The following is a 22,927-nucleotide window of genomic DNA, read 5'->3' as shown; positions in this document are numbered from 1 at the left end:
GTAGGTATTAGGACATAATGCTACGCTATTACATATATAAGTGTTACTTGAATACAAGCACAATGATACCACCAGATGATATGATAACCCAGAAACCAATAAGTGACTATGGGCAGCAGGTAGTGTATATAGTACAGATATGATGGACAAGGAGATGATTCATGTCCTGGGTGGGATGGAATAGAATAACACAAGATTTCGTCATACTACTCTGAACAGCATGTCATTTAAAACCTGTGAATTGTTTATTTCTGGAATTTTTCATTTAATATGTTCAGACTACATCTGAATGTGGGCTAATTAAAACCACAGGTAAGAGGCAATTACTCTTAAGGTCATCCTAGATCAGCCAAGATCAGCAAACATCATACCTACCAGCTAACTGCAGGCAAGAGCTGGTCCAACAGAGACCAGAGGAACTGTCCAGCTAACCCAGAAATGTGTGTAATAATATATATATAGTTACTGTCTTAAGTCACTGGGTTTTGGGATGGTTATATAGCAAAAACTGGTACAGCGAGATTATAATTCTATACATTTAGTCTACTCTAATAATCTATTTTTGAGGAAATGAAGGAGAAAAAATTATAAAAATTTTTTATTTCAGAGACTTCTGCAATGAGTTTAAATAGCAGATTAGACAGAAACTTCTATACAGTAAGGATTTAGAACTCTGTGAAAGGATTTTCCTTCTCCTGCCAATAATATTGCTTGTTTCCAATTTAGAGCTTATTTTTTGCAAATGTGTTGAGACAGAAACAGCAGTTGGATTAAATAAACATCATAAGATAACTGAGGAGGGAGCTAACTTGATATTGTAAAAACCCAGATTAACTAAGTGATCAAAAGGACCCAAAACTCCTCTGTATAAGAAACAAATTAGTTGAGTTCCTTGTCTTTTTTTTTTCCCCCTGAAATAAATATTTCTCAGTGGGGATGAGTTCTGAGAAATTAGTTTCTCTAAATTCACAAAGGAATTTCATTTGCATCTATCTATCTATCTATCTATCTATCTATCTATCTATCTATCTATCTATCTATCTATCTGTCTGTCTGTCTATTTATTTATTTATTTTGCACTATCTTCTATGTCCTCCAAGAGTTAAGGAGCTAAATTTTTAAGAGACATGGTGTAGGTATACATGCTATCTCCCCTTCCCATCCATCTGAGAAAGCATAAAAACTTTATTGACTTGAACTGAACTAAGGCTGCCATGCATTCCACTATGTAGGGTTTTTCTGAGAATCAAATGAAGGAGAGAGGGCCGAGAGGGTTCAGAAGGAATGTGGCCTTACTTGACCTACCACTGAAGTTTTTAGTCACAGCCTACTCAAGATATCAATGGTCATATGCTCTGCCTTGTGCCAGCCAGCGGTGTGCGCCTGGGAGCACATGGATTTCCAGCACCTTTGCAAAACTTGAGAATTCATATATTTAAAATATTTCACACATCTATATTTACACATTTTACAATACCAATTTTCTTATTCCTTTTATTAATGATAAGGGGTTCCGTTCTTTTACCTTTCTTCTCCCATTTGCCCCTTTACTGATAATAACTTACTCAGTTAAAGTTGTTAATTTTAAAAAAATGATAAAATACCACAAACACCCACATGTAAAATTACCTTCTTAGACACTCTTGGGTATACCATATTATAAACAAACTTCAGTATGCTCTTTTGAATTTCAGTCTTAGCTTCCTACATAAGTGTCTCCAATGTTACAATGCTTCAAATTCTTTACTCCTGGAGAATATAGTCAAGCTAGATCCTGCTGTTTATCAACAGCCCTAGATAAAAGCTACTTTATTCTTTAAAGAAAGTTCTCCTTAGTACGACCATCTGAGCACTTTCCAAAGAAACTGATTTCTAATTCCTAAATGACGGGGCTTTTAAAAATAGAAAACATGTTAAAAACAAATATGTATATTACAAAATGTCTATCTGACCATCATCAACAAACATTTATTGACTACATGGTAACAGTTCCTACCTTCATGAGTTGTAAATCTACACAAAATGAAGGCTTTATGTGATGACATTCTGAACCACTCTTAGTAGGACATGCATTTTGAGTTGTTTTCCAGCCTAAGTGATACTGAAGCATATTCTCTTAGACAGCCAATATCATGAATCTGTAGAACGAAAACCCATGTACTTCTTTATCTACACCATGTTTTACAGTTTTTCAAAGTCTGCTCATATAAATTAATTCACAATACCATAGGCCTATAAAATAAGCAAGACAAGAATTATTCTTTCCATTTTACATGAGAGGAAACTGATACATAAGGGAATCAGTTTATCACAGTAACCTGGCCAATAAAGGCAAGAGTGGTAAGATCTGACCCATAGCTACTACCTTCCACTTCACTCAGTACCCTCAGGCTTATGAAGATGAATCCTGTGGTCACACAAAAGAGAGCGTATTCCTCTTTGCAAAAAAGACCTAAATTATATTATACTCTGAAGTCAGGATTTCCTAATTAGATATACATCTTCAGAACTCCTATTTACACTTATTTTTAAATCACAAAATAAGAAAAAATACGTTTTATGAATATGAAAGACAAACTACAAGCAATAACTGTATATAATGTATAAATATATAACAAGGGTGTGTACTAAAAACTTTTTGCTTATAGTGGTACACACCAAAAAATTTTGGAGATCTTTACTAAGATCACTGCCTTGATGTCCAAAATTAAATAAATAACACTAACCATTAAGAAAACTGACTTCACAGAAAAACAGAACATATATGGTACAGACAACTGACAGAAGGGATTCATTCAAACACGCAACACACAATGGAAACAATGCTAAATGGTTTGAACCAGGAACATGCAAATTTACACAAGAAGATACAATTTCGCCCATCAGATTAGTCAAAATTTAAGAATGGTAAAACCAAGTGATAGCAAGGATGCAAGAGAAGGATGATCCTATATTACTGCTGATATGATTTCAAAATGCTGAAGAGAGTTGCCTAAAAGTAAACCACAAAGAATAAAGCCATAAATTAATCTGAACATGATGCAAATGGCTCCAATTAAAAGACCCAGCCCCAATTTCCAAAGGAATTTAGGAAGTAAATATACTGTTATCATTTGGGGCCTTTTGACCCATTACATAATCAGTTTTGCACAATGTGTCATATTATGACTTTTGTGGTTTTTTGTGACTCCTTACACTTACTGAAAAAATACTCCTTTTCATTAATTATTAATTTTACAGTTATACAAAACATTTTTGTTGTTTTGTTAGACTTTACACTATTCAGCAGGATTTTACTATATTTATTAAAATCTATAATATATATATAGCCTAACCCAGCATAACAAATATTTTATAAAAATATTTGCATGACTATGAAGTTTATGAGTAAATTCACTCCACTCTTAGAAATTGAGAAAATAATAAGAGAAAAAATAAAGGTCCAATAATGGGGCATGTGTGAATAAACCATACTTTATAGCTTTTGGAAGAATGATGCTAATCTCTAATCTCTACTATTATGAAAAATCTGATTATTTATTAAACCAAAAGAAAAAAAATAAGAGAATGATACATACAGGATGATCCATTTTTGTTAAAAAAATATATTTATGTAAGTACGGGTATATAAATACAAAGAAAGGGTAGAAGAATGATGGACACTAAACTGTTGATACTTGGAACCTTTTGTAAAACAGAGTATGGAGTAGCTGCCAAAAACTTCTTGTGAAGCAGAGTATGGAGCAGCTGCCAAACTCATGAAAGACCACTCTACACTGCTAAAACAGGAGGAATAGGAACTTTTTTTTTTTTTTTTGAGTATCCCTTGGAATTGCAGAAGGGAGTGGCTACTCTTACTCAAAGATTGCCACTGACAGCAATTATTTAACCAACAAGAGTTAATCCAAAGGTCAAGAAGACAATCAAGTTTAAGCACCTCAAATTACACACACATATATACCCTCACACTCTCTCTCTTTCTGTGTCTGTCTTATACATGTAAATATACACCTATGTGAGACATGTACCTACCCACACATATGACACATGGGCACTAATATCTTGATCACTAATGTACATACTAAAATCTTCTGCTATAGCTTTTTCATTCGGCAATGGGAAATGGCAGTTCTGGTGTAAACACAGGTATTTTACAAACTAATCTGGCATAAAATACTGGCTATTGGGATCTTCTATCACCCTTTGTGAAATGAGGATGAACAAAAGCTTTAAGACTCCATTTATTCCATACTCAAAATGTTTTTAAAATACTTGGGCTTTCATGCAAGTTCATGAGTTGTTTTTTTCAGGTTTGTGGTTTTATGATAAAAATGCACAGATACTGAATTAGGGATCATAAACATACCAGTATAACCACCTCCTCACCTGGCATTTGCATACATACACCTAGTTTATCACAACGTGTTTTCATATTGATTTAGTTGTCTCCAAATTTTTGTGAATATTTCACTTCAAACATAGTTGTTGTTAATCAATCAAAGATGCAATGCTACTTGAAATTTATGTAACATCTCTAGGAGTCCATTTAACGATCTGCCATGCAATGACCCACATTTCTTGGTATTCACACCCTTTTATAGTCCTCTCTCCACTTCTGACTTTGGCCTTGGCCACATGATTTGTCTTGGCCAATAGGACATGAGCAAGCATGATGTAAGCACAAGTTTCATAAGTACTTGTAGCTGAGGTTTCTCCTCTTGGGATGTTTCCTCTTGGAAGTCAACTGTCATGCTATAAGGAAACTAACAATAGGTGACTGAGGGATGACAGATCATGAGGTGTTTCAGCCTCAACCAAGTTCCAACTGAATATAGTTACAAGAACTGATCTTAGCTATACCACACGCAGAAGAATAGCTCACCTGAACCTAGTCAACTTAAACAAAAGTGAGAAATTAGAAATAGTTTTGGGTCACTTAAGTTATGGAGTAATTACTTATGTAGCAAGAGATAGCTCAAAGATTTATCAATGTTCTGAACCATGTGAATCATGAGTAACAATCCATACAGACTTTTCATCAGTTACTTCTAAATTTCATCTATCCAATCAAGAGCATTTAGTACAGGTAGGAAAAAATGGGGGGCACTTTCATACACTCTCATATAATGAAAGTGAGAACATAAATACACACAAATATTTAAAAGGCAATTTTGCAAAATGTTGAGGAATGAACCTTTTAAAAATTTCACATCCTGGACTGGGGAAATAGCCCAGTAGGCTAGTGATTGTCTAAGGTACATGAGGCCCTGAGTTTGATACCCAACATTGTGAAAAAAATACAATAAAAACAAAGTTCATATTTTCCCCCAACAATTCCAATTCTAGGAAGCAGACATGCATACAAGATAGAAAAATGTTAATATAATTTTTTTTAAGTATTGGGGATTAAACCCAGGGCCTTATGCATGAAAGCAAGGCAGGCACGCTACTACTACTAAACCATATCCCCAGTCCCTATACTTTTTTCTCAAAGCAAAAAGTTGGCAATAACAAAGCCATGTAAAAGTAGAAGAATGATTAAACTATGATATATCCATAAGACAGAACAGAGTTATTAAAAATCTTCTAATGAATAAATAAATAAATATTTGAAGACAGACAATATAACTTTAGTGAAAACAGAATCTGACAGAGTAGTAGCAGTAACAACCTAATATTTAAAAATATATATGCAACTACCTCGAAATTTTCTGCAAAACAGAACTATGGGTGCTTTTATTTTCTCCACCTTTATACTCTCCAGTATTTTCCAAAATAAAAACAAATTTTACAATAAAACGAATACTTCTGTAACAAGGAAAAAATACTGAACATTATAAAACAAGTTGGAAAATAAGTACACACATTAAACATAAACTCAGTACTTGATTTGGAATTATTCTGGTATTTACTCATTTAAAAAAAAGACAAGTACTGCCAAGGATGTGAGAAAAGGAATCCTTATACAATTACTGGTAGGAATATAAATTGGTATAGCTATTCTGGAAAACAGTACGCAGGTTCCTCAAAAATTAAAAAACTAAAGAATGGTCATATGATTCAGCAATTACACTGCAGGGGATCTAGCCAAAGGAAATAAAATCAGTACCTTGTAAAGATATCTTTGCTCCCATTGTTACTGCAGGATTACTGACAACAGCCAATAAATTTGAAACAATCTAAGTGTTCAAAAATCAATGAATGGAGGCTAGGGATATAGCTCAGTTGGTAGAGTGCTTGCCTCGCATACACAAGGAACTAGGTTAAATCCCCAGCAATTAAAAAAAAAAAAAAATCAATGAATGGTAAAGAAAATGTGATGGAATATTATTTGATCTTTAAAAAGAGAGATCCTGCATTTTACAACAACATGGATGAAAATGGAGGGCACTTTTCTAAGTGAAATAAGCCAGACATAGAAAAATACTGCAAGACTTTTCTTATATGTGAAGCTAAAAACAAAAGGAGAAGTGGAAAGGGGGGGTGATGTATATCAAAGCGTCCAAAGTCACAGTTACATAAAATGAATAAGTCTAGGAATTTAATATACAGCATGAGGACTATAATTAGTATTTTAATGTATTTTGGAAGTTTACATAGAGTAGATTTGAGGTGTCCTTACATAACACACACACACACACACACACACAAAATATCTGTGAAATGATACGTTAATGTGCTTTATTGCAGTAAGTATTTCACTAAATATATTAAGATATCATGTGTACAACTTAAATATACACAATTTTAAAAAGCCAGCCCGGTACAGTGATGCATGGCTCTAAGTACTGGGGCTGTCGCTCAAGGGTAGAGCACCCCTAGATTCAATTCCCAATACATGCCCCCCACCGCAAAAACAAGTCATCTGTATTGTATTTGAAAAAGCTATTCCATCTATATTCTGTGATGGAATAGCTTTTTCAAAATAAATGTAGTAGAATGGTTGAATTTTCAAGAGAAAAAAATTCTACAAAATTTAACAGGTGACTTTCCCTATATAATTTCTTTGTACCATAAAATTAGGCAAGGGGATCTGCTGCAGTCTGGCTGGGCACAAAATCATGAGCCACTCAAGCAGGAACAAACTTTATTTCTGAAACTCCCGCCAATGCCAAGCACTCTCCTGGGAAATATGCTGAACTACACACAGCGGCTTTCTCCCCTAGACACACTACCCCAACAGGAAATCCCTCCTCCGGAATTCCCTCCTACCGCACTTTCCCAACCAATGGGAACTCTTTGGGAATCCCACTAGAGCTCCAAAGTAGCAGGCCGAGGTGGACAGCAGGGGTCTAATATCCATTTGAATGCAGATCTTAACATAATCATATTACCTCAATGGCTTGCTGGAGTCACCTTTCAACCAAAAATGCCATGCATCATTACTACTTGGCTATGGCTCTTAGCAGGGATCTCCTTATTCTCTCTCTCTCTGGTTGGACCATGACTATTTGAAAAATAATACTTGTAAAGAATCTAAGTCATCTGGAAGAAATAAGGGCATAAAAAGAAAACTATTCCCCATATACAACAAGCAAGCTTTGATAGCATCATGTAAGTACTAACAGTGTTTGGAAATTATTCCTGAAGAGGCCAGTAACTTCAAAAGCAACAGAGAGAATCCCTGGCCTACTATAAAAGTACGGGGAGATTTCTATCACTCTCAGTTTCTACTGCCACTTGTCTTATATTGGTTCCCATAACTTCCCTTGCTCAGGACAGCTAGGGTAGAATTGGCTTTTATGTTTTCTTCTTCAGAATTCAACACTTTCTCTTCATTCTCCCAGGTCTAGGTCTAAACCATCCATATCTCCACTATTCCCTCTACACATAAGTCCAAAAGCTTCCTTGAAGATTACTGTTACCATCATTTCTTTTCTCTGAAGTTTACACATCTTCAGGTTCACTGTTTTTCCTGGCCTTCAGCACTGTACATTATATTACAGGAGAAGAACAGAAGAACTCTAATTCCTTACTCTTCTGCTTTCCAACTTCCTATGGCAAATTAGGCCTTCTGATCTAATCACACATTTCCAGGGGCTTTCCAATATTGGCATGTTGTATCCAGCTAAGAACAGATACCAGATGACTTTACATTGTTTTATTCTAACCCACTCTATGGGAATTCAGAACTTTCTCATTTTTAGGAGACAGCCTTTCCCACTCACTTTATATAGGGTCAAGGCCTCGTATGTCTTCAAAACATTATTTATACTTCATTGCATTTATCAGTCTATCATTCTATATTTAGAGTGATTATTTGACTACTATTCCTCCCACTAAATAAAATATAAGCACCTAAAGAGTGGGGTCCATGTCTAATTGATAAAGCCTAAAGCACTAGGTAAACAGCAAATACTTAGTAGTTTGTAAATGAATAATTACTTAAGTGAATATGTAATTTTCAGGTTGGATCTCTATATAAGCAGATGGTCACTTAGGTAGCTGAGATATGATTTTGGAGGAGGGGGAAGTTGAGTTGTGTTTGCTTGTTTGTGAGACACACAGAAGATAATCTTGGAAATCCTTTGTGAAATCCAGATATTAGGCATCTAAAATAATACTATGTCTTCTCAAGGTAAGCAGCTCAAAAACCAAAACCACCATTAAAATGTCCATCCAAGAGTTCCTCCCTGCACCAACCAACCACTCCCTTTTCTGGTCAAGGGTACTATCATTCTTGTAGCCAATGAGACACAAAGGCTTTGGGTAGCTTTTTTTTTTTTTTAATTATTTATTATTCTAACTTGTTATACATGATGGCAAATGCAATTCATTTCATATTACACATATAGAGCACAATTTCCCAAGTCACTGATTGTACACAAAGTATTTTCACACCATTCGTGTCTTTATACATGTACTTGGGGTAATGATGTCTAACTCATTCCACCATCATTCCTACCCCTTTCCCCCCCTCCTTTTTCCTTCCTCCCCTTTGCCCTATCTAAAGTTCCTCCATTCCTGCTTTGGGTACTTTCTGACCTCTTTTTCTGTCAACCTCCTTGATCAGCAAGACTCCTAAAGCCTGCCAACTCCTCTTTAATCTTTGATCAATGGCCTCCTTCCTTTACATTCCTGCTTTTGCTAACTTGGTTCAAGCAACAAAGGCTCACATTATGGCAACAGACTCAGTTGTCGCTTTAAGATTCTAGGTTTGCCCATCTAATCCATGCTGCCTATATTAAAATCTTCCTAAAAACCTTCCCTTATGTAATTAATGCTATATAAAGACAACAAAAAACTGTAATGCATGCCTAGAAGGAAATAAAATATCCCTGCCTAATTTTTGAAGCCCAAACATGTCTCCAAATAGCATGCCTAACTGCCTATCATTCCTGCATTTGCTACATTAACTACCAGAAGGGCAGGTCATGGAAGAAGTGGATTTGTTAACAAATACTAAGAAATTCCTTATCTTTTATAGGATTGAAAGAGGTGGATATACAGGGATATTTATATATCAGGTGGTCTCCAACTCTTCAACTCTTCTGTGTTTTCTATTCTTCACTTCCCACCCTTCCTAAACATACAACTCTGAGAAAAAGAAAGACAGGAGTCTATCCAGGTTGGGAAGAGGGGAAGGTTACGTGGGAAATTCAGAAAGTGTTCCCAAATTCCAACAACATTTGAGTTATGGAGAATGCTCTTGTTCTATCTTTTTGTTGTTGTTGTTGTTGTTGTTTAGTTTTAGTTGTATATGGACACAATGTCTTTATTTATTTATTTTTATGTGGTGCTGAGGATCGAACCCAGTGCCTCACACATGCTAGCCTAGTGCTCTGCCACTGAGCTACAGCCCCAGACCCTCTTGTTCTATCTTGATCAACTCCTTAAAAGAGTAAAAGCCTGAACCACTGTCACAGATACACTTATTTAGAGGCAGACTAGATGCCATGTACTAAGCTCTATCACAGAAACTATAAGTTTAGGATATTGAGCAGAACTGGACACACTTATTTAGAGGCAGACTAGATGCCATGTACTAAGCTCTATCACAGAAACTATAAGTTTAGGATATAGAGCAGAACTGGACCTGACCAGTGGTCCTGGAGTTAAAAGAAGGGGAATGTAATTCTATAATGAAGTTCACCATGACAAGAAATGGCACCAAAACCTTGAAATTTTAAATGCATCTTTCCACTGTAATGGTGATTTATGGAAAACTTTCATAATCTGGCATAACACATTATACTTTGTTTACAAAGACATCATTTTTAAGTTACTTGTTTGTTCCACTTTTTGTATTAATGCCCATATTTCTATAGGCTCCAGCAGGAAGGCAGGGTACTTGCTGGGTGGGTATCCCCTTTATATTCCCAAGCTCCTATAACAACACATGGTATTTATTAGTGAACAGAAAGGAGTTACCAAATCACAACACTCTGTTGATACCAGCCAACAGGTTCTGGGGGATTAAAGAAGTTTTCATTTCTGGATTGGTATACTCAACACTGTACTTGTATGAAATAATACACCACTAGCCTCCCTAGCAACCAACTTACTGAGGGATATATATCACAGGATATACTTATATTACCCTGTAGTTTTAAATATAGAGGGATTTTAGCTTAGATATATTAATTTGAATGCTAGTGACTAATAATTAAAGCTTTATGATCTATAATATATAGGTGCTTAACCTCTAAGCTTTGGTTTCATCACACACACACACAAAATAACATAACAAGACAGTGATGAAGTGCTGTAGTGAGGCACTTCACTACGCTGAAGTGCTAGCACTAAATCAGTCACGTTCCCTACATCATCTCCCCTTTTTTCATCAATACCCTGAATGTTTTTCTGTATGTTACAAATATCTTGAAGGTTGTTCATAATTCATTGTTCATAGCTATGTGCTTATAAATTAGCACAAAATGCTTAATACATGTAATGGATTATATATTATAATCCAAAACTCTTTTGTCATGAATACGAAAAAGAAGCATCATGTCCGTGAACTGTTAAAAATTATTTTTTTTAACGAGAGAGAAAAGAGAGAATTTTTTAATATTTATTTTTCAGTTTTCGGTGGACACAACATCTTTATTTTATTTTTATGTACTTCTTGAGCCACATCCCCAGCCCCTATTAAAAATTATTTTATTGCTCTAGTAATCAAAATCTGATCATAATAGTACTAAATGACAAAACAATTTAAAATATCAGATATACAGTATATTCTAATGTTCTTATGGTACTTATGTATGTTTCATTCATAATCAAAATTAGCTGGGTGTGGTAGTGCATACCTGTAATCTCAGAAGCTTGAGAAGCTGAAGTAGGAGGATCCCCAGTAAAAAGCCAGACTCAGCAACTTAGCAAGGCTCTAAACAATTTAGTGAGACCCTGTCTCAAAATAAAAAAATGAAAAAAGACTGGGGATGTTGCTCAGTGGTTAAGGGCCCTGTGTTCAATACCTGGTATCTACTGTCCCCCCCAACAAAATGTGACAACCTATGAACAAACAGAAATTTTTTCCTCTCTAACAACCTTAAGTGACTATTCCATCATCATAGGTATTTTGGAGTTCTTTTTTAAGCAATTTTTTCATGGTTTTAATTAGTTATACATGACAGTAGAATGCATTTATGCATTTTGATATACAATACATATATGGGGTATAATTTCTCATTTTTCTGATGACATGTTGTAGAATCATATCAGTCATGCAGTCATATATGTAGATAAGGTAATAATGTCTGTTTCATTCTCCTATCCTTCCTACCCCTTCCCCTCCCTCACTCTCCTCTACCGAACCTAAAATAACTCTATTCTTCCCTAGCACCCCACGTCTTATTGTGAATTAGCATCCACATAACAGAGAAAACATTCAGCCTTTGGTTTTTTGAGGATTGGCTTATTTTGTTCAGCATGATATTCTTCAACTCCATCCATTTACTGGCAAATGCCATAATTTCATTCTTCTTTAAAGCTGAGTAATATTCCATTAAAAAATATTTTTTTTTAATGATCTATAATATATAGATGCTTAACCTCTAAGCTTTGGTTTCATCACACACACACACAAAATAACATAACAAGACAGTGATGAAGTGCTGTAGTGAAGCACTTCACTATGCTGAAGTGCTAGCACTAAATCAGTCACGTTCCCTACATCATCTCCCCTTTTTAATACCCTGAATGTTTTTCTGTATGTTACAAATATCTTGAAGGTTGTTCATAATTCATTGTTCATAGCTATGTGCTTATAAATTAGCACAAAATGCTTAATACATGTAATGGATTATATATTATAATCCAAAACTCTTTTGTCATGAGTATGAAAAAGAAACATCATGTCCATGAACTGTTAATATATATATTTTATATATACATAAAATCATGTTTTCTTCATCCATTCATTTATTGAAGGGCACCTAGTTTGATTCCACAGTTTAGCCATTGTGAATTAAGCTGCTATAAACAATGATATGGCCACATCACTGCAGTACGATTTTAACTCCTCTGGGTATAAACCAAGGAGTGGGTGGGATAGCTGGGTCAAATGGTTCTATTCCAAGTTTTCTAAGGAATCTCCATAAAAGCATTAACCTCTAGGATACATAAAGAACACAAAAAACTTAACACCAAAAAAAAAACAAATAACAGTCAATAAATGGGCCAAGGAACTGAACAGAGACTTCACAGAAGAAGATACAGAACCGATCAACAAATATATGAAAAAATGTTCAACAACTCTGGCAATTAGAGAAATGTAAATCAAAACTACTCTAAGATTTCATCTCACTCCAGTCAGAATGGTAATTACCAAGAATACAGGCAACACTAAATGTTGGCAAGGATGTTAGGGGAAAAGGTACACTCATACATTGCAGGTGGGAATGCAAATTAGTGCAACTACTCTGGAAAACAGTAGAGATTCCTCAGAAAACTCAGAATGGAACCACCATTTTGGAATTCTTAGTACACACTAGGTTTCAGCCATCAAAGAAATCTCATTAGTCAAAATTAAATACTGTTATATTTGTATATCTAAGAAAAAGTTCACTTTTCAGGACTTAAATTAAGTTTAGAAATAATTAGTATAAAAACATAACCTCACAAATTTCACGTACCACTGTGCAATTATTGTTCTGATCTTCAATCCTGCCACATAAGAAAATAACCTTTAAATAATCAAAACAAAGTTCCTCACTATTCAGAGAGCATTGTTTTAGGATTTACTGGGTGCTGTAACCACTGTAAAGCTGTGAAGCACAAAAGAACAGTTAAGGACACATGCATTTTAAGCTACCAGGATGTGTCTTTAGAGTCTTTAAGTAACACTTTTAAATTGTAAAGCAGAAAGCTTTATAACTTTCTAATGTAAAAAGACAACTTCCATACTTAATGGGTTATTCCTTGAATTCCACTAAGAATATGCAATATTTAAAGCTATACTTAATTAGCTACAAAATTCAATGATAATTTTCACCAGTTTTCCTGAACTAGTATGAATTTAAGTTTTAAAAAGCTATAGAGAAACCCAATGATTAAACTAGAACTCTTTGTGTATGTATTTACATACATACCTAATAAAATAACTTAGAGGCTGGCTTAGTGTACATTGAAAAATCAGCATTTTTATAAAAAATCAAAGTATTATAATTAAATACTTAGCTTTAAGATAAAGAATTACTTTATCTATATTATTTGTTTTGCCAAATAAATGCAAAGTAAATATATTTTCTATATCATATATCCTGTTACCTGTGAACTTAAAGAACCAATTTTTTAAAGTGTATAAAGTAAACTGATTCCCATATAATCTATACAAATCTTACTCTGATCAGGTCCTTTGTTGACATTAGCCCTATTACCTGTTCCATGAAGCTCTGCAGGAAGATACCCTGATACAAACACTTTACAAGGAATTGTAAGCACAAAAAGCAGCAACAGAAGTTACCCAAAATTCTGGCACTACATACTTCATATGTATCTGTAGTTATCTACCAAAGCTTAAAGAGAGAAGATGAAACAGTTAAGCAGCATAAGAAAGATAAGTAGCTTTCCATTTCCCATATCATCTCTTCTTGATATCTCGAGTTCATTATTTTCTAGTATATTGTAAATTCCCAGAACAGAATATATTTCAAAGAAATTTATAAATGGGATAGAATTTAGAAGTTGCTTTTTTCAGTTAGCCTAATTTAAAGATGTGAAAACTGAACTTTCAAGTCATTAAGGTCATGATTGCAGCTTCCCTTTTGACTTCTCCATTCCAAAGCCTTCTTTTCCTTGACTCCTATGGAAATGCAATTGCCAATATCAAAATATTCTCCAAAGATAAAAAGGGTTTATCAATGTGACCTTCTGAACAACCACCTTTTTTTTTTTTTTCTTCTAGGAGAGGAACAATTTTAGAGTTCAATATACTTCACACTTAAGAAACAACCCAACTTCAGGTCTCCCTACGCAATGGAAGTCTCTCTTCTAGAACACAGGATTAGAAACAACCAGAGAGCCAATGTGCCTTTTACTGGCTTTTTATCTTTCCATGTGAACCAAGACCAACCTGCTCTCTCTATCACATCCTTTTCTTATAATTTGATCAATAACCTCTTTGGGGGGGCTAAGGCTATAGCTTAGTGGTAAAGTGCTTGCCTCATATGTGTGAGGCACTGGGTTAAATCCTCAACACCACATAAACATCTACAACAACATAAATATCTAAAAAAACAAAAAACCTTTTTGTTCATCTAAGAAACAACAAATGAAAAAAATATCCAACATTAATCACTTACTTCAGGTGACTATCTTTTCTTCTACTCCGAATATTCTAAACATAGTTCATGTTCCTGCTGTTTCTCATTGTGCTGTCTTTTTAGAATATTAAGTTCCAAATGCATGTTTCTGTTTTTTATTGTGTGTTCTAACAATGAAAACAATAATCCTCCTAACTACTTATACAATTAAATTAAGATTCAAACTTGGTAAGTGAAAACATTCTGTAAACTGTAAAGTTAAGATAAAAGTAGTGCCCCCTATGTTAGAATGAGAAAGCATCTCTAATTGGTTATAATAGTATAAGAAAAAAAAAATTAGGAAATTATAGCCTACATTGGAGATTTAACTAATCTTTAAAAAAAAAATTAGTCTTCTGACATAACTCAGAAAGGCAAAGCAGTAGCACACAACATTTAGTAAATCGTGTATTTGTAAATGGTAGTTTACTTAAAAGAAGTTTATTCCTCTCATAATACAAATGTGTTGCTAACTATTTTTGTATACAATTATTGGCTATTAATATCACATGATTAAAATCCACTAATTTAAAAAATGTCTTTAAAGTAAAATCATTATTGCTTTCTTAATTCTGTCCTAATTTTCCTGAACAACTTACTTAGGCTTGGTACTCAAGTGAGATCCTAATTTGTTTAAGTTAAAATAAAAGAAAATCTAATCAAAATAGCTAGTAAAACAAAAAAACTCAAATCTTTCAAACACCTCATTAGAATACCTATTAATATTAATAACATCTCAACTATATTAATATATTAATATATCTCCTAATTACATATTAATATACTAATAACACCTCAATTAAAGAATACCTATTCAGCGGCTGGGGTTGTGGCTTAGTGGTAGAGGGCTTGCCTAGCATGTGTGAGGCATTGGGTTCCATTCTCAACACCACATATAAATAAATAAATGAATAAAATTAAAGACCATCAACATCTAGAAAAAATACCTATTCATCCTACACAAAATAACATTTTTACTGCCAAAAAAAATTATTCAAGAATGCATACTCACAGAAATTAAAATATTGAGAATTGGAAGTGTTACCTCCACTCTTATAAGATCAGCTAGGCTTAATATACAGTAGTCAAAATTATATTGAAAAAATGAAAATCAAAAAACTGTCTTTTCTTCAGAATATCACTATATCCAAAAAAAGGGGGAAACATCTCCTTTCATGGAAATACAAACCCACTTTAATTCAGGACGAAGACAATCACTAGAAAAACAACCACTAGACTGCACTTTACTCAAGTCTTCATTTTTTTCAGTTATTTAACATTGTATAGCATAATCTTCAAGTAAAAATTTAACAGAAAATATTCATATAAGGACCACACCATGAAAATACTTTATTCCTGTATCTCACTTCTGCTTTCCCTATTTCTATGTTCAAAACCAAGCATTCCCAATACCTATAAATATCCCTTGATCTTTTTTATAAATATTCTTCAAAAAAACTTGAAGAACCATACAATTGTAACTTAGTAGAAATAAGGCCTGATCTTAAAAATGTCAATGGTAAAATAACTTACTGGGACCAATGAAACAAATGCACCTTTAGCTAGGTATCTGTTACTAATAAACTACCAAAATCTCCACCAAATCTTGTGTTTAAGCTTGTTTTAAAACTCAGCTCCTTAAGCCAAAATTACCAAAAAATTTCTTAAAGTTTCTAATTTAGAACAAAGACAAAACGATCTTTATTTTCCCTTGAATGATTAAAATTTTCCTATATAATGTTGAACTTTACCATTTTATCTGTCCAAGATAAATTTGAAGAAAAATGAGTTCAATATTCCATAGAACTTGTTTAAGGTTGGGACTGACTAATCATATTTGCTCTCAAGCTTTATTGAAAGCCTTTTACTCATACATAAATATGTTAGTAAAACACAACGACTTGGACACATTTAAATTACCTGAAGCAAAATCAGAAACTGCTCCAACATTTGTTTGTGGAATATTCAGTATTTACTGCTATTTGTTTTTACTTTCCACCTTGTCATTCTTCATCAGATTGTACCTCACTTTACATTGCTTTAGCTACTTATTAACAATTCTGGCCAAAATATACATGAACACGTTTATTTAAAAAAAAAAAAAAAAAGATGGCAACATAACTCAAAGAGATTTTTGCTGTTTGTTTGGTATCTCTTTGCAGACAATCAAGGACCAAAACTTTTAAGTATCACTCAGGTAAAGACAAGACTACAATGCTTTATCATCCAGAAATATGTACAGAAGCAACAAAAAAATCTAATTGTGGCCATAAATGATCTAATTTTCAAGACAATGAATCAGTGAATTTGCAGATAAATAACATAAGAAAACCATGAGTGCCTTTTTTTTTTTCCTCTCAAATTTTCAACACTATATAAAACAAGGTATGTATTATAAACCTAAAAAATCATGATCATATCTGGACATACAACCACTCAACTGAAGATTAATCACAACATTTGAATTACCAAAGAAAAAAATTAAAGTTAACAAAAACTCACTTTATATAGTATCTTGCACCTTCAAAAGTATATGCTTCCTCCCAGCCAGTAGGCAAATCTAAAAAACATATAATTATAATCAGTATTACTTCAGTGGGTTACCACAATAAGTTTTAATCTATTTAAATTATTCTCTATCATGATTATAGCTATTTTCATTTCAGTAGGTTTACAACTAAAAAATAAGTGTTGAACTGGCAATAAAATTAAAAGCAAATATAATGTCACTTTGGGGAAGATGACAATTCAAATTTAAAGCCACCAGAAATTTAGAAGCAATGTTAGAGATTATCTAATATGATTTTATATCTCTTAATAATCAGGGTAGAAAGAAGCCTTCTGGCACCCAAATAAGCAAAAAGAAACCTTCCAATCCTAGGTAAAATACCCATCAATGGTTAGTAAAAAAACAAAACTGTGCGTAACAGGCAATGCCTGCCTCTTTTAGGTGTAATATGTATACTTAAGACCCTATTTTTCCACCACATAAATGAATTCATCTAGGAAATGTCAATGATGAGAAGGAATAACTTTCTAAGTAATTAATTAGTGGGAAAAAAATCTGATACTGAATACTTCTATGGTTGTATTTCTATATATTTGACTTTAACAGATGTGAAGTTTCAAGTAATAAACTTGAGAATGGTTCCTGAGAACATATTACATATAAGGACAAGTGGATTGGATTTAATCACTACTACCTCCCGGAAATAATCCATTAATGTGGGCACAAAATTCAGAGTCCAAGCAAAGTAAACCAAACCAGAAAAACATTAATGAGAAATCACATAAGAGAAAAAAAATTCTGTGGTCAAATGTTATCAAATCTGTGGAGGTAATTAGGAAACATATTTGATACACATAACCAAAATAACCATGAATAATTCCAACGGATGATCAAGCTAAATATATTTTTATTATCTAATAGGCTTTAATCAAGTACATTTGTTACTATCCATACAAGCAATGAGACCATCATAGTTGAATATGCATGCAAAACACCGAACAGGTATACCGAAGCCAAAGACTGACTGCACAGGGGAATTAAAAAATATGACGGTGTATTAGTCAGAAATGCCCTAAAAATGTAACCTCATCATGCTTGCTACACCAGCTTTCCCTTTCCTCCTCCTCCACCTTTTTGCAAATTTGAACACATTAGTCACTTCATTAAGCGTTTAATAGGAAAGGCAGGTTTGTTAGACATCCTGGCAACTTTAAGGGATTCACAGAATCTCAGAGTTAGACAAAGTACCTAGGAGGGCAGTTCTGAAGGTCTGCTAAAACCGGCCTCACCTTCGACCCCAGCAGTTCTCAGGCCTTTCCAATCACCAGAAGAACACATGTTTTATTTCAGACCAACAAGTTCCACGAATGTAAACAAAGAATGGCAAAAGAAAGCCAGACCCGCATTGAAATTGCAAAAAGCCCTTCTCCAGCTCAACTCACGTTTAGCGTTCAAGCAAACTACCAAGCCACCTGGGAAACTGGTTTCCCCGCCGACACCCTGCCACTGGGGGCCCAAATGCCCACACGGGGGCCACCCCTGGCTCGCCCACCGCCTCCAGGAGGTCTGTGAAACCTCCGTGCAGCCGCGAGGACTTTGGATCTGGATCGCCGGCGACTGTGGCTGAAAACGCCTCCTCGGGCTCCGGCTGCTCCCCCAGTGGCAGGAAAGAACGCGCCAAGCGTTTCCCCGAGGTGTTCCCTGTCACTGAGAGGATGGCAGCACCCCCGAACTCTTCTCCTCCTCCATCAGCCACCTACCTCCCACAAGTCCCACCTAAGACAAGGAAGCTGCACGGTAGGAGGCAGCTCTCCCGGGAACACGACGAGGATGTGGCGGCCAAGCGACAGGGTCCGGGCTGCAGGGCTGGGGGTGGGCAACCACTTCCTAAAGGCTGCTGGGGCGGCGGGAGTTAGGAGTGGGCGCAGAGGGAAAACTCGGATTCCAGGTTTCAGGGAGAGGGGAGTCGGCCATCCTAGGGGCGCGGGGAGCGTCCAGGTTGGGATGGGAGAGAGGGCGCAGAAAGAGGGCGCCGTCTCCAAGTGGTGATGAAAGGCTGAGGAGAAAGAGGCGCCCAGAGACTCGAGCGAACTCCCGGCAGCGCCCCCCCACGCACACACGGCTCCTCTACCTGCAGCCGCCCCACCTAGCCGCCGCCCGGGCCACGGCTCTGGGCAGGTTCCCGGGCGCCGGGCGGCCAGGCTCTGCCGCCGCCTCTCGGCGGAGCCCAACTCCGCTCGGCCCGGCCGCGCGCCGCCTTACCTGTGCTCTGCCGCCGGTGTCCGGTGACCACGGCCTCGCCAGTGACAGGGTGCAGCCAGGTGGTGCTCTTGGCCTCCTCACTGCAGGGGTGAGAGAAGGGGCAGAGACCGGGCGTGAGTGGCGCGCGGAGACGAGCCGAGGGGCTGAGGACGCCGGACCCCGGCTCCGTCTCCCCTCTCGCCAGCCTCCAGCCCTCCCGCCCCCTCCGGGCCCCCGCGCCCCCGCGCCGTCCCGGGATCTTTACTTGATGAAGAAGACTCGGCCGCCCCTGGTGATCCCATAAGTCCAGGACCGGGGCAGGGAGCAGATCCACTCCAGGTTCAGATCCGCCGCCATGTCTGATCCCCAGCCGCCGCTGCCGCCGCCTTCTCCTGCTGCCGCCGCGGCTGCCGAGGGAGGAGGGAGGGAGAGAGAGAGCGAGCGAGCAAGCGAAGGGAACGCGGAGTGAGCGCGGCCGGAGCGCGCCTCCCCGGCCCGGCGCGCCCCCGCGCGCGCCCTACCCCCTCGGGCGGCGCCCGCCCTGCCGCCCCGGCTGGGTCCGGCCCGCGTCGCCGCGCCTCGGCATCCTCCTCGGCCGCCCGGCCGGCCGCCCAGCCGCGCGCTCGGGGGATGGGCGAGCGGCGCCGCGCCCCGCCGCAGACCCCTCCCCGCTCCCCTCCCGCGCGCCCGCCCCCTCTCTGGCGCGAAGGTTCCGGGATCGAACGGAGCGCGTCCTGCCCCTAGGGCTTTGCCCCAAGGCTTGGCAGCCCGGAGCGCGGTTCAAAGCCGGAGAAATAATCCCCGCGCCCCTGATTTCTGTCTTTTTTAAAACAACAAAAACACAACATCTGAGCCTTGTTTCATAAGAGCTGTTGGATATCCAGGAGATTTTTCAAATATATATCTTTTTAAAATAGAAAGCTGTTTTTATTGAAATAGACAAAAGGCTTTTTCCTGTTTATTTGTTATGTGCAAAATATCAAAGATTTGACTACTTACCATAGACCCATGAACTATGAGTGGATTCAGACTTAACAAGGCCAGTTTTTTCTTTCCTAGGCCCCTTAAATCATATAATGTCTAATAAAATAAAAACTCACCTTCTCTTACTTTTTTTTAAAAAATACTTATATTCAATGTGATTTGTATCTTTCCTTGTCTTATGATATTACAATAATTGCTTACTTAACAATGTCCTTATAAACTATTTTTAAATCCCCACAACAACCCTATAGATAATATTATAATTCCCACTTTACGGATGGGAAAAATAAAGTTTGAAGAAACAGTGATTTACCCACAGGCATAGTAGTAAGTGGTAAAGCCTGATTCTAACTGGCTCTAGGATTTCAAAAGTCTGTATAACCACTTTGCTGTACAGTACTTGTCTTCTCCACTCCTTGTAATTTTGAAAAAGGGCAGATTTCACTGCAGCTGAGATCTCCTCCCTTAGCACAATCTAAGAGCACTTGGCTCTTATTGCCTCTGGTCCTCCACCACACTTAGAATTGCTTATGCATCTTTACAGCAAGATGACTCATTCCAACAGGATACACAATTCAGTAATAGTAGTACCATTTGGTATTCTTATAGCACCTTTTTCTGATCAGCTTTGGGTGCCTCCGGGGCATTATCTCATTCACCTTATCAGTAAACAGGCAAATAATCTTTTCCAACATTAAAGGAAACTAAGGCACAGAAAGGGTAAATGACCTTGGCTGAAGTCGCATCCAACGAGTCAGGTGGGATCTGGATAAGAATGCAATTTCAAAGGACTTTTCTCCCATACTCTGATTCCAAGGCCATTCTGTCTTTTTGGTGAAAAAGAGTCTGCAATTACTGCTATATTTTTTCTGTCCATCTACATATACTGGGAAGAGAATAACGTCACTTTAATGTATTCTCTTTTGGGGTTCCTTTGCATTCTCCTCTTTCATTTAACTACTTAGTACTTCTTGACATCTCTTGCCCAGTCTCTGGAAAAAATGACTTTTTTTTTTAAATCAATGAATAACTAGCAGAAAATGTTCCACATTAGCATCAGTGATCATTGGATATAACAGCAAGAAAAATCAAGAGCTGTTTACTTTATATTGTGCTATTATTTCAAATAAAAAAATCTAAAGTGAATATTTTTAATATTAATATCACAATAACTTTAGAAATCTAGTACTTGTTAGTCCAGCTATGGTATTTGAATATTTGTGTACTACTGAGAAAGTCTGTAAATTGACCATATGCTGTACTGGGATTCCTTTTACCTCTGAATCTTTTGATAGTACAAAATTCATTTCTGCAAGGCATATTTCAAAAAGCAGTAGTGATTCACTTTAAATGTATATCTTAAGAAATCATATTTATAGTGCTCAAGTGGTAATCTATAAATTCAGTACAATTCTATAATATGTCCCCCAATTTATGAAAAGCCTTAAGTTAAAAGTTTAGTGACATATACACAAAGTAATGCATGCTTCTGATTTGTGGTAATAGCCTATATGACTACCAGAGTCAATAAAAGCAGCCTCGTACATTAGAATGTTGGGCACTCTAATTTACCCTTCATTAATAAAAATGTTCTTAAAATTTCCTAGAATGCCTTTTCTCTGTGACTGTACCTTTATGCAGCTCTGTTTTATCTTATAGTTGTGGGTACTTGTGGGTCTCCTTTGCTATAATAGGATAGGAATCATGTCTTTCCCATCAACGAATCTCTACAACCTTGAGTCAGTACTGGAGTGGTTAGTGAATTTAATTTTCTTCCAGTGCCTCAACCTCCCAACGGAGTTATTTTCCAATAACAAACCCCCTTTTATCGCCCTACACCTCTTCAGTAACTGACTCAGACCTAAACTCATATCTAACCTCTGCTTTTTATTATATTTTTTTTTATATTTCTACCCTAGGAGACTATTCAATTTTTTGTATCATGATCTGCCTTTTGGAGAAGTATTATCTTATGACTATCACAGCTGCTTCAAAATAGGAGAGGTTTACAAAGTACTAAGAACTAAAAATAAACATCATTCTCCCTTTATATAGAAGACAATCCTTGTTCTAAAGGGCTTACATGTAGTTCAAATAAAGCAGAAAAATCACATAATGACAGGGAAAACTGAAAATTGTTTCCTAAAATATGTAAAAGGAAAGAGAATAAGGTGACATCTTAGACAACAGTGAATCAATTTGTTTCCCCTTTTAGGAATGAAAAATGTGAGTTCTAGAAAGTCGGAGAAAGAGGCTTGTGAAAGACAATAATTTCTTTTACTATCAAGCAACATCTATTATTCACATATATTGTTTATTAAAATCTATCACCAAGTTTTGTGACTTTTATTAGGTTATTTTGTGAATATATTTGTGATATTTTATATATTTTGTTACAGTATTTGTTCATGAAGTAAAATAATACAGTGAGTCACAGATGAAACCA

General features: G+C 36.4%; 1 protein-coding gene and 1 long non-coding RNA gene across 27 annotated transcripts in view; one reads left to right on the top strand and one right to left on the bottom strand.

The window, feature by feature from the left end:
• The window catches only part of Plekha5 (pleckstrin homology domain containing A5), a 231,330-nt gene extending 211,327 nt beyond the window's left edge, over window positions 1–20,003 (bottom strand). For 4 of the 26 annotated variants that reach the window (XM_058576251.1, XM_058576253.1, XM_046435754.2 and 1 more), the window contains exons 1-3: window positions 19,763–19,980; window positions 19,519–19,598; window positions 17,250–17,307 (exon numbers count right to left, since the gene is read on the bottom strand). In XM_058576251.1, coding sequence (XP_058432234.1) covers window positions 17,250–17,307; window positions 19,519–19,598; window positions 19,763–19,854 — 230 coding nt within the window. In that variant the 5' untranslated portion in view covers window positions 19,855–19,980. Of the gene's footprint in view, window positions 1–11,252; window positions 11,350–17,249; window positions 17,308–19,016; window positions 19,380–19,518; window positions 19,599–19,762 lie in introns of those variants that run through there. The other 22 variants (XM_058576252.1, XM_058576254.1, XM_058576255.1 and 19 more) reach the window with 13 other exon arrangements.
• The window catches only part of LOC131423862 (uncharacterized), a 52,973-nt gene continuing 48,762 nt past the window's right edge, over window positions 18,717–22,927 (top strand). Inside the window, exon 1 of the long non-coding RNA XR_009225960.1 lies at window positions 18,717–19,053. This is a non-coding gene — a long non-coding RNA (uncharacterized LOC131423862). The remainder of the gene's footprint in view (window positions 19,054–22,927) is intronic.

The sequence above is a fragment of the Marmota monax genome, unplaced genomic scaffold, assembly GCF_021218885.2.
Source record: "Marmota monax isolate L192 unplaced genomic scaffold, Marmota_monax_Labrador192_F-V1.1 WCK01_AAM20220418_F8-fsc00012, whole genome shotgun sequence".
NCBI lineage: Eukaryota > Metazoa > Chordata > Mammalia > Rodentia > Sciuridae > Marmota > Marmota monax.
Note: the sequence above shows the minus strand (reverse complement) of the source record. Positions and strands in the feature narration are given on the sequence as shown.